At 41.5% G+C, this 13,196-nt stretch overlaps 1 protein-coding gene across 3 annotated transcripts in view; it reads left to right on the top strand.

Moving 5' to 3' along the window:
- The window catches only part of Hycc2 (hyccin PI4KA lipid kinase complex subunit 2), a 51,653-nt gene that overhangs the window by 30,670 nt on the left and 7,787 nt on the right, over positions 1–13,196 (top strand). For 2 of the 3 annotated variants that reach the window (XM_057758403.1, XM_057758404.1), the window contains exons 6-12: positions 1,033–1,113; positions 3,388–3,503; positions 5,039–5,134; positions 7,052–7,168; positions 7,723–7,810; positions 8,243–8,402; positions 9,131–9,292. In XM_057758403.1, coding sequence (XP_057614386.1) covers positions 1,033–1,113; positions 3,388–3,503; positions 5,039–5,134; positions 7,052–7,168; positions 7,723–7,810; positions 8,243–8,402; positions 9,131–9,292 — 820 coding nt within the window. The remainder of the gene's footprint in view (positions 1–1,032; positions 1,114–3,387; positions 3,504–5,038; positions 5,135–7,051; positions 7,169–7,722; positions 7,811–8,242; positions 8,403–9,130; positions 9,293–13,196) is intronic. The other variant, XM_057758405.1, reaches the window with a different exon arrangement.

Genomic DNA, 13,196 nt, shown 5'->3' on the forward strand with positions numbered 1-13,196 from the left:
TCCTTTGGGTGGGGGCAGCAGGTATAGCGGCACATATTTCTGACTGCACTACGCAGTAAACTGAAGTGCAAACTTAAAGTGTGCCAGGAATACATATTGTGTTCCAGGGCACCCTAGGCGCCTGAGTATAACCTTGTCTCAAACAAACAAGAACGCAAAAGAATTTGCACAATTCAATAGAGATTATCTAAGTCTAAGTCTTATTTCTTAACCATTTCCACTAATATTGTCAACATGGAACTCATCACAGTTTGGTAGTTCATTCTGAGTTACTATCAATTTCTTTTAATCAGTATTCAATCGTAAGATGTTGTCACCAGGGCTGGAGAGATGGCTCAGTGGTTAAGAGCACTGGCTACTCTTCCAGAGGTCCTGAGTTCAATTCCCAGCAACCATCTGTAATAAGATCTGGCACCTGCTTCTGGCATGCGGGCATTCATGGAGGCAGAATGTTGTATGCATAAGGAATAAATAAATAAATCTTTTAAAAAAAAAGATGTCACCATGAAAATGGTAACTGCTGTACTGATATTTGAGTAAGTTTACTTATGGTAACCATTCACAATGTAAATGTATCAAAACTTCACAGCCACTAGAAATATATGTAAATTCTGTCAGTTGTGGCTCAGTAAAGCCGACAAACAATTCATTATGTAATAATAATGTGTTATTTTAGTAAGTGTGCATCTCTTGGCTTTATTTATGTTTCAATCACTCATATTTCTACTAAAAGATCAGATCAGCTTTTTGCCCTCTAGAATCTAATCACTTTTGACCTTCCTGTTCTGTGTACACCTGCTTCTTGCCCTTGCTTCCATGTTGGATATTATGTAGTGTAATTTGTGCTCAGTATCTGTGGGTAACAGCTCTCCACACACACATACCGGTTTGCTAATAAATTTGAAAGGGTGTGATAGGGTAATACTATTTTCACGTGCTGTTGTTTCTAAAACTCCCCTTCTGTTATTAAGAAAGTAACTATTATTTATTTTGCTAGACTGAACGTTTCATTGTTTTGCACTTTTGCTGTAGGAAATTGCGGATAAAGATGGAAACAACAAAGTGCTGTCTTTCACCATCCCCTCCTTGTCCAAGCCCTCGATATACCACGAAGTAAGTAGTGTTGGGAACCTGGCGTGTTTCACGTTATGTTGAGAGGGAGATGAAAGACTGTCTTTTGCCAGGGGTAAAGATTGTGAGTACTTTTTTGTTTTGTCTCTGTTTTTGAAACATGATCTTTCATAGCCCAGGCTGGCTCCAAACTCACCAGGTTGTCCAGGATAACCTTGCACTCCTAAACCTGCTCCTGTCTTCCATGAGAAATGCTTACACCACCATGCAAGGTCCCTAATACATAGTCCTCTCCTTTTGGTTGTGAGCTCAGATGGCTCAGTGGTTAAGAACACTGACTGTTCCTCCAGAGGACCCATGTTCAATTCCCAGCACCCACATGGTAAGTCACAACCTCCTGTAAGTCCAGTTCCAGGTTCTCTGACACCCTCTTCTGGCCTCCATGGGTACCAGGCATGCATCTGACACACAAACCTACATAAAGGCAAAACGCTCATACACATTTAATAAAAGGAAGGAGGGAGGCAGAGAGGGAGACAGGAAAGCAGGTAAGGGGCCAGCAGATGACTTGACAGATGCAGGTTCCAGTCACCAAACCTGACAGCTGAGTTTGTTCCCTGGACTCTACAGTTTAAGGAGAGAACTGACTTCCACAAATTGCCTCTGTCTTCCATATGTGCATACACTCAGATTAACTAATTTTAGTGGAGTAAATTTTTACTTTTATTTTATGTGTATTGGTGTTTTGCCTGTGTGTCTGTCTGTGTGAGAGTGTCAGATCTTGGAATTAATAACAGTTGTGAGCTGCCATGTGGTTTCTGGGAATTGAACCCAGGTCCTCTGGAAGGTGCTCTAACCACTGGGCCACCTCTCCAGCCTAGGCGGAACACAGTTTTTAGGGTAGCTCTGTGTGGTGTCAGACTTGTGTTCAGGGAGTTAGTGCTTAGTGGAAACATCTCCTCCAGTTCTTGTCTATTCCTGGGTTTTCCCTCGTTGGGGTCATTTTCAACTTTTTGTTTTGTTTTCTGAGTCAGGGTTTCTCTGTGAAACAGCCGTGGCTGTCCTGGAACTCACAGAGATCCACCTGACTCTGCGTCCTGAGTGCTGGAATTAAAAGCCTGCACCACCACCACTCGGCTCTTTTTCTTCTTTTTAAATCAGTTTTTGAAATGAGTTTTCAAAGAATTTTTTTCCATATTGTTTACTGGTGATTCATTTTTATTTTTCTTTAGGAAAGTAATTACTCAGAAGGATGTCGATGCTCCGTTATTTTTTAGTATAAAGAAATCTAATGCACATTCTAGCTCACTGATAACATATTTGCTTTGCTCACGTTTATTCTGAGAAGACTATGGGCACACTCGTGATTATATAGGTAAATGTTTATTCTGAGAAGACTATGGGCACACTCGTGATTATATAGGTAAATGTTGATGTCGAGCAGCTTTCTTTAGTAACATCCAATAAGGAAATGTGTGATGAATCAAATTTACCATCTTCAGTGGCATGTGATGTGTCAGATTGCGAGCATTTAAAAAGTTCATCCAAAAAAATCATATTCTATTTTTAACACACATTATCCTGTCTATTTTGTGTCTCAATGAAGCTATTAATTTTTAAAATTAATTCCCCTGAGACTTTGCATTGTGTTAGAAATAGTTTATCTCAGCCGGGTGGTGGTGGCGCACACCTTTAATCCCAGCACTCGGGAGGCAGAGGCAGGCGGATCTCTGTGAGTTTGAGGCCCGTGTGGTCTACAAAGGGAGTTCCAGGACAGGCTCCAAAGCTACAGAGAAACCCTGTCTTGAAAAACCAAAAAAGAGATAGTATATCTCCTATTCAACCAAGATTCATTTTAACATAGAATAATAATGTTTCTGAGTAATAGATTTTAATTAAGTTATTTGTATTGTGTTATGAAAGAAAATGAATAGTAGTGACAGTAAGTCCGACGTGAGAAAATTGAATATTAAAGAGGTTTTTATCATAGTCTCAATACTGTTTATTTTGTATAAGTAGTTGTATTGTGTGTTCTGGAATACAAAACAAATATGAATGTATTTCTTTCAAACCTAAGTGTTTTAGCAGCTTTTTTTAAAATTCAGAGTAACTCCATAATATTTCAAAAAATGAAGTGATATCTTTCAAATTTTGTGTCTTCACATAATTTCTAAAAGAAAGCATAAAATATCATTGAACAGAAAAAACTTATTTTAAATTTCATTTTATTTAAACAGAATTAAATACGATTACATGATACAAGTTTTTTGTTTCATTTTGGAGACATTATCTCATGCTATACCTTATTTCTCGTAGCCCTCAACAATTGGATCCATGGCTCTAACAGAAGGGGCGTTGTGTCAGCATGATCTCATCAGGGTCGTTTACAGTGACCTTCATCCTCAGAGAGAGACCTTCACTGCGCAGAACCGGTAATAGTCAAACTGCATAGTGGGGCGGGTGGGATGGCTCGGGGTAACCGCTGGTCGCTCTCCCAGAGGACCTGGGTTCAGTCCCAGCACTTAATGGTAGCTCACAACTATCTGCAACTCGGTTCCAGGGGATCTGATCTTCCTCTTGCTTCCACGGGCACCAGGCATGTTTGTGGTACACGTGCATACATGCTGGCAAAACATTTCCACACACAAAATAAATCTAAAATAAGTTTTTAAAAACACGTAATAAATAAATGTAAAAAAATTAAAACTTCACAGCACCGGGTGGTAGAGGTGCACAAGAGCTAGTTCCAGGACAGCTAGCGATGTTACACAGAGAAACCCTGTTCTGAAACCTGGTGGGCGCAGCACAGTGGCACAGGTGGACAACCTGCACGCGCACAGTCTGTGTGACAGGGCAGAGGTGAAGCACAAGCAGCAGAATGTCGTGTAGAATGACCTTCGGTCTGTGTGTGCATGGTACTTGTGAAACATAAATGAGTTTCTGGTATAGGCTTGGGTCTTACCGCCAAAGAAGGCACACATTACAAAATCTGAAAATCAATACCAAGGCTCCACCACTCCTCCCCACCTCCCAAGTTCTTAATCTCTTGTCATTATTGTTACTTGTATATACATACGGGATGTATGTGTGTATATGCCCGTGTATATGTAATCTACTGAGTATTTGCTTACATATACACATATCCAGTTCTGCCCACTGGGATTGTACAGCTAATGCTTGTCTGTGGAGAAAGCTGTCTCTTGCTCACACAGCATCACAACCTCCTCATCTCGGGTGCTACAGCAGGCCGGTCAGCACCCTTGTGGTGTCTCCATGTGTCATCCGTAACCAGATTCTTCCCCGCTCCCCTCTACTGTAAATGGCTTCTGCTGCTCAGGGGAAGTTCAGCAAACTATTAAACAAGGTTAGTATAACCAGTCAGATACGTGCCACAGGACTGGAGAGCTTGCTCAGTGGGTACCAGAGGACTGGGGTTCATCCCCAGCACCCACATGGCAGCTCACATCTGTCTATAACTCCTGTTCCAGGGGATCTGACACTCTCACACAGACATACATGCAGGCAAAATACTGATGTACAAAAAAAAAAGTAAATAAATTAAAAAAAAAAACTAAAGAAAAAGAAAATACTGATGACAGCAAGGGCTATGGTTCATAATAAGAATAAAACAAACTGGAGCTGGAGAGATGGCTCAGAGGTTAAGAGCATTGCCTGCTCTTCCAAAGGTCCTGAGTTCAATTCCTGGCAACCACATGGTGGCTCACAACCATCTGTAATGAGGTCTGGTGCCCTCTTCTGGCCTGAAGACATGCACACAGACAGAATATTGTATCCATAATGAATAAATAAATAAATATTTAAAAAAAAAAGAATAAAACAAACTGTAGAGGAGGTTCCTACAGTAACCTGATTAAGAAAAAATCATGAAGATGTTAAAACCAATTAGTAAGTAAATCATTTACTATTGTTGCTGATAGAAATAAGTGTGGTGGTGTTGTTTTTCTAGGTTCGAGGTCCTGAGCTTCCTCATGCTGTGCTATAACTCAGCGATTGTGTATATGCCGGCCTCGTCCTACCAGTCCCTGTGTCAGATGGGCTCCAGGTGAGGACAGTGGTCACAGTCGTGCACAGTCATAGGGTCATTCGGGAAGTACCCTGTCCGCCCGGCTGTTTAATGGCTGGTACAAGAGTAGACAAAATTCACAGAGCGTCTGTTCTCAGGAATGAGGATCATCTTAGGGTCTAGAGAGGCGGCTGGCTCAGTAGGTAGAGCCCTGGCTTCATCTGCACAGGGCGGGTTCACTCCCCATCATCCACACAGTGGCCTGCAGATCTGCTTATCCAGACCACATGTTCCCATGTCCTCTTCAGAACGCTGGTACTGCACTGACATACGCACACATACACACGTGCAGACAAAACACTGACACACAGATACACACGTGCAGATAAAACACTGACACACAGATACACACATGCAGACAAAACGCACACACAGATATACACGTGCAGACAAAACACACACAGATACACCCGTGCAGACAAAACACACACACAGATATACACATGCAGACAACATTTACACATACATATACACATTTTAAAATGATAAAAAGATTATTTTAACACTCAATAGAACGTTGCCTAGCTGAACAAGGGGCAGGTCACGTCCACTAAGTCTAGGGTCGTTTGTCAGCACACCAGATTGCTCCTGGAAGCACTGTGTATATGAATCAGTGAAACAAAAGGCAGGTGTTTTGATATTTTAGCTAATAGTAGCTTCAACGGTCTTTGTTATCACTGCCTACAGAGGTGATAGCATAGTCTATTTGGCATCATGACCACTCTTAACACCTCCTTAAAAGAGGACCAAAAAGTTCATTTAGCATCAGCTGTTATATTAAAATTAAACATAATGGACAAGGACTCACTGATATATAAACAGCAAGTAGAAGATTCAAGGGCAAGCTTGGCTATAGGAGCAGTAATCCCAGTCTTTAATCCTAGTACTCAGCGACAGAGGCAGGTGGATCTCTGTGAGTTCCAGGACAGCCAGGGTCTCGAAAGGAAAGAAGGAAAGTACAGTTCATGCTGCCAAGTAGCTACCAAAATGTTGACTGAGGTTTCTGTCCCGCCTGGCTGTCATTCAGTCCCAAAGAAATCACACAGAGGTCTACATTAATTATAAACTGATGGGCCTATTAGCTCAGGCTTCTTATTAACTCTTATAACTTATATTAGCCCATTATTCTTATCTATGATAGCCACATGGCTTGGTACCTTTTTAGGTGAGGCAGTCACATCTTGCTTCCTCTGTGGCTGGGTCACGACTGGAGACTGAGCTTCCCTCTTCCCAGAATTCTCCCGTTCTCTTGCCCCACCTCTTCTTCCTGCCTGGCTCCTGGCTAATCAGTATTTTATTAAAAATAATACAAGTGACAGGATAACAGACCATTGTCCCACAGCACCAGAAGTCCTTGGTGTGCAGTACCTGGGAACCGGTGCTGCTGAGGTGTGGAGAGCAGACCTTGCTGTTTTGAGGTTACTCGTGGTGGATCCATTGGGGAAGGAACAGCCCCACTGCCATGAGAGTCGCCAGTCCAGTGCTGGACTACACAGCAAAGAAAATGAGTAGATAACAGATGTACACATTTAATAGTGATTGTGTAAAACATCAAATAATTGTGGTCTCATGAGCGACAGTATGTTTCTATGTCTGTTTTAAAATGTATGTGCTATCTAGTACATCCACTACGATTTTGGATGGATAAAAGCTATGTATGTATATGGTTGAGAATAGGTACAAAGATGTCTGTGAGAGAGATTGTTAGCTGTTTGGGGAAACTTGTCACTTCATGAAATACATGCCTTATGAATAAAGGCATGCTCTAAAAAATTGAAAATGAGGCACGTTCTACAGTTCACGACTCTGGCGTTGAGCAGGCATCAGTAGCTGAAGGGTGATGAGTTAAGTCTATGATCAGCCAACCAGGAAATCATCTGAACGACTGTCTTCCAGGGTTTGTGTGAGTGGGTTTCCTCGGCAGCACGAGAAGCAGTGGAAGGAAGTTTGCGGCCGGATAGTGCTGGATCCTGAGTTCATGGTGCAGCTTCTCACCGGCGTTTACTATGCCATGTGAGTAGGAAGAAGATGAATTCTGCACGTGGGATTTTCCTTCTTTATCAGAGACTCTTCTGTTCTGCGATATGCCTGCTACCTTGTCTTTCTAATACAGTGTCTATCTAGTACTTTTAAAATAGCTACTTAATTTCCTATATGCAATCTGTATTATTTCTATATAGTTCATTATGCTTATCATGAATACTTTAAAGAGATTACTCTAAATATCAACACATGATGAAAATCCAATTTGTTTAAAGAAACTTAACCTACTTGAAACATAGAGTTGAAATCTTCATTTTGTTATAAGAAAATATAGGATACATTCAGCAATGAAATTTAAAGTGTAAGTTTTGTTTTATAACTAAAGAAGTAGAACTTGGAACCATTTTCTTTCAAAGTGCTGAAGATCAGAGATACCTATTAAAAGTACTAAATAGCCGGGCGGTGGTGGCGCACGCCTTTAATCCCAGCACAGGAGCTAGTTCCAGGACAGCCAGGGCTGTTACACAGAAAAACCCTTTCTTGAAGACAGACAGAAAGAAAGAACTAAATAATGCCTCCCACAGGTATAATGGACAGTGGGACCTTGGCCAGGAAGTACTTGATGACATCATTTATAGAGCCCAGCTAGAGCTCTTTTCTCAGCCACTCTTGGTAAGTCATTTTTTATATTTTTTTTCCGTGATGAGTAGAGGTTCGTTTAGGTCCTAGTTCTGAAGGTGTGTTGACTCTTCTGTTTTTGTTTTTCGAGGCAGGATTGCTCTGTAGCTTTGGAACCTGTCCTGGAACTCACTCTGTAGACCAGGCTGGCCTGGAACTCACAGAGATCTCTGTGAGTTTGAGACCAGTCTTGTCTACAAGAGCTAGTTCTAGGACAGGCACCAAAGCTACAGAGAAACACCTGTCTCGAAAAACCACAAAAAAATAAAAAGAATATATAATATTGAAAATAAACATCTCTGACGTGTGCTTTTATATTATACTACATTGTATATCTGGATGTTCAGAATAATGGGAACATGCATATGGAAGAGCTAAAGTAGTATGTCGGTTGTAAATCTGTACAGACTGATGTTATCACTTTAGGTCGCCAATGCCATGAAAAACTCCTTACCATTTGATGCACCTGATTCTTCTCAAGAAGGTCAGAAAGTCCTTAAAGTGGAAGTCACTCCGACAGTGCCGAGGATCTCTCGGACTGCGATTACAACAGCTTCAATCCGGCGTCATCGATGGAGGAGAGAAGGTCAGTACAAATCCATGGCTTACTCATGGATTCAAATAAACTTAGCACTGTTTGTACAAAACCCACTAATGCTTGGTAGTAATGGATGCTCTGTGGACTAAAGTAAAATAGTTTCATTTAAAAATGGTACTAGCAGTGTGATAATGCTTAGTTATTTTGATGTAAAAATGTCTGTTTATAAAGAAGAAAGATGTTAGGTTGTTCTTTTAATGTTAAAACGAAGAATAAGACCTAGGTAAATTTTGTCTTTTTTTTTTTTTTTTAAACTAGTAATGAAACTCGGGGACAGTGTTGCTTTTAACCGTGTTAACCGGGGAAAGGAACATGTATGAGCACTGTGGGAGAAAACCACGACTGGTCCAGCTGACTATGATACACGCTATCCACAGAGGAACTGGTTCTTATTTTTGGATTTTTATATTTGTTTTTCCCTTTTTTTCTCTAAGAACCGGACCCAGCAATATTTTACGGACATGTTCCTGAAGAGTCACGCTGTCTTGCTTATGAGACGTCGTCATTTTTAACTATCCCTATTTTCTGCCCTGTTCATTTGCGAACCTCACATTGTTCATCTGCTGCCTTATATGTGTGTGAGCTGTGCACACACATGTAGCTACAGAGAGAGTGTTTGTGTTGATGTCGTATCCGTATGTACATGCCTGGGTCAGAATGCTCAGAAGAGGACAGAGCAGCACGAAAGTACTAAAATGTTATATGTTGAATCCCAGATGGCTTTGACTTCTCAAACGAGGCTGACTCGAGTATTCCCGGCTCCCCGATCCAACACGGCTCCACTGACCTAGGGATCATACGTGTGCGAGAGGGGGAGGTGCGCAGGACCCCTGAGCATGGCTCGCCGGAGCCCACCTCGGCAGCAGCCACCACAGAGGGTAGGACAGAGATGAGGAGGCAGGAGTCAGTGAGGCAGTTGCTGGAGGAGGACCTTTTCGTTGTAGTGTGTGTCTCCACTGCCCTGGGTGTACTAGCTCCTCTTTGCAAAGCAGCCCTCCTCCCCTGTGCCTAGCACCAGGTTAGGTGCGATCTTCAGTTGCCATTTGTGCTGGCCTGGAGTCTGCTTCCCTTGTCACCAGACGGCAGCTTGGCATGGCTACTAACAAGGCAGGGCCTGGATGAAAAGTCTGCAAACGCTTGGAGGCTTTCATTACTGAGCATGTTTACTCTAACGCAGGATTGTCCGTACTAATGTGCACACAGGATGGTTTCTTCTGTAAAAGTCTGTGAAGAGAGTTTTAAATACAAGTCCACTTAAGAAACCCACGTGGAGCTGTGTTCCTAGGGTATCTCCCTTCTCTGACAGAGCGCTGGAACTGGCCAGCTTCTCGACAGCTGGACTAAGTTCCTAATAAATTGCTGACATCTTCTCTGACAGCTGTCCCGAAGCATTGTGCCCTCCATGTGTTTATGAATAACGATAGCCCCAGATGGATAAAGTGTGTTGTTCGCAGGTCGTGAGCAGAACAGAGCTTTATCTCTCCCGTGTAGGTATAGGCAGATAGGAGCCCTGTGCATGGAACGCCACAGGAGTTAGCTTTGTGGAAGAGAGAACTGTAGCCCATAGCCCCTGGAGGACTACCGTAAAACTACACTAATACATCTCTGAGTGCTCTTGAAAGAGACCAACTCTTCATACTTAAAGGTCAAACACACAGAATATTTACTTTCTACCCTGAGGAAGTATCTCTCTCTTTGGTGTACTAGAACTTTGAGCATGCTCAGTAAGAATCTAAATGTACCCTCGGTTCCTCACCCGTCTGCCCAGATTGTCTTACTTCATGTAACACTTGTGCATGTGCATGACCTGCTGCCTCCAGAGGTGGTCCTGCTGTAGAGACTCTTCCTGACGTGCCTGTGGAGGTGTGCCTTCCCTTCTGGTCTTTTTCCTATCTCTCTGTCTAACCCCTAGTAGCAATTAGATCTATCTTGGCTAAATGTAAAATATATATATATATAATTAGTAGATTTTTGGAACCTAGAGTGGATCCAAACTAAACAACAATCTATTTTTCATTACTGATGACCAAATAAACCATTTTCTGTTTATGTATGATTATTGTTAGGATGTTGAGAGTATCTGTGCTAAAAATAACACCATATTGACATTGAAATTCTTGCCCGTGTGACACTGGGCTAAAGCATTACTTCTGGTTCGTCCGTCATAGGCTTTGAAAAGGAACCAAAACAGTAATTCATCTTTAATGTTTGGGATAGTGTGCAGGGGTGTATAGGCCAAGGACAGTGGATACATTTCTTTAGCGCGCCTGAAGGCTGGTGTGGTGGCGCACACCTCTGGTCCTAACTGAGGAGACTCAAGGCCAGCCAGCACAGACAGAGGTGGAGAGTCCCTGTCTCACAAAAGGACAAGATAATTTTATCTCTTAACCTGGGGTAGTTGTGGGTTTAAACACGTGTTCATAGGCGCAGAAGTTAGGGACAGAAGGGTCAGTGAAGCCCTTTCCAGCTGTGTGTCCTGGAGTCATGCGTGTTTTCACCTATAGAAAAGCTACAACGGGAAGCATGTTCTGAGACTCAGTTGTGTTTTATTTCCCTGGGGGTTTCTGTTGGTGGTGGTCTTGGTTTTGGTTTTTCGAGAATGGGTTTCTCTGTGTAGCCCTGGGTGTCCTGGAATTCTCTCTGTAGACCAGGCCGGCCTCATCAGAGATCCATCTGCCACCACCTCCCGAGTTCTGGGATTAAAGGTGTGTGCCACTACACAGCATCCTTCGAGGGTTTTTAAGACAGAGAAAAGGAAATTGATTAATATTTATGAGAATTTTGTTCATTCACTAAAATGAAGCTTTTATGATCACATATATAATATACTCTAAAGTAAAATATATTTGTAGTAATGTTTTTAACAATAAAAATGTGTTTATTAGGGTAGGCAAAATTGTTGAATTGTTAAATGTGTTTTCCCTACAAGCCCGAGGATCTGAGTGTGCTGTGGAACCTGTGTGCAGTTAGAGAACACCAGCCCCACACCTGTGTACATACCTGAGGATCTGAGTGTGCTGTAGAACCCGTATACAGTTAGACAGAGAACACCAGCCCCACAGGAGTCCTCTGACCTCCACACCCACAGACACAGAAGATACTTATACAAATACAATAAAAATAGCAATAACATTTTAAAAATTCATTTGTTTACTATATGTTTAAATTCAAGGAAGGCTTTAAGGTAGTGCCTGTGATTTATGTGTGATCACTGTTGTATTAAATTGCAATAGCATTTCTGGTATATGACTAGCAGCAGAGTGTCCTGCATGGTGCTTTTATGTTATCCTCCCTCTCACAGCCAGATTGCTTGGGCACCAGATCTGCATGCAGCAAGATTCAGACCAACACTGAGTCTCTCAGTCTCCTGTCCTGACCACTTAGATAAACTCAATCCAGTTTAATATTGATACTTCTGAATATTTGGAATTATTTATACTATGCATAAGTCAATTATTAAAAGAGGTGATGCAAATCTGATCTAAAGTTGCCGTTTCCGAGGTGTGTGGTGCTCGGGTCCCCTGCAGGGGCTGAGAGAACTCGTGTCACTTGCTTTTCTCTTTTCTGTAAATGGATTTCCACATGGCTTTGCATGGTGATTTATCATCAAATCGCTGTAGATATTAATGTCTGTATTTACACTTATATACATTTATGGAACAAATTGTCTTTTGCTTTAAGGATGCCTAATTTGAATTCATGTGAAGAAATGTAGCTAAAAAATATTTTTATTTTCCCAGGTTCTATGTTAAGTAGAAGAGTATGTTTGAATATATACATTTTGCTTTGGTAACCTGTATCTGAAAGTAGTATTTAGATTGTTCCCTAACATTTTACCTTAACTATCATGTTAATATCTGTTTTATAGATTCAGCTTTTCTTTCAGTCTGGAAAAATGTTTTCAGTTTTTGAAAGGAGAAAACATTAATTTTGAGACTATTTGATCATACCTTTCAGTAAGAGAATGGGGCTGTCTGGAAACTGCAACCTCATTATATATTACACATGGTCCACATCTCGCAGAACTTCAGAGGAAGATTTTTTGAGTGCAGTACCTGTGAATGTGACCGCACTCAGTCTCCTGTCAAGACTGTAAACTGTGCCAGGCAGTGGTGGCGCACGCCTTTAACCCTAGCACTCAGGAGGCAGAGGCAGGCGGATCTCTGTGAGTTCGAGGCCAGCCTGGTCTACAGAGCGAGTTCCAGGACAGCTAAGACTGTTAAACAGTGAAACCCTGTCTTTAAAAAAAAAAAAAGTAAACTGTTGGGAAATATAAAATATAGACAGTAGAAATATCCCTGCTGGTCCCCTTTGCCACCTCACAATCAGTATATCCTTTATGCTGATTGACTCAGGAAATATGGAAATCAGGGTGTGTCCGTGAGACAAGATGGGATTGTAGAGTTACCAAAGCAACATCGTGTTTTAGTTGAGTTGGCAAATTTAGTAGATAATAAAAAGAATTACATTAAAATGCTATATAAATGAAGTTAGCTACCAAATAAATAATGCATTTTTATTGTAATTGAATAGGTTTGGCCTGTAGGCCTAAATAACTTGGGACAGTTCTGGGTAACTGAAATTAGAAGAGAATTCCTGTTGTACAGATGAGGAACGAGTTTTGTTTTAAAACATGTAGATACAGTGACTTCAAATGGATAGCAGTGTGTTTTTGCAGTATTGTGTTTTAGTTTTCTGTGTCTAGATGTTGACAGTTCACTAGTTAACGTTTGCGGGTAGTTTCCCAAGATCAGGACATATAAAGATGAAGACGATGACCCG

Source organism: Chionomys nivalis, chromosome 26, assembly GCF_950005125.1.
Source record: "Chionomys nivalis chromosome 26, mChiNiv1.1, whole genome shotgun sequence".
Taxonomy (NCBI): domain Eukaryota; kingdom Metazoa; phylum Chordata; class Mammalia; order Rodentia; family Cricetidae; genus Chionomys; species Chionomys nivalis.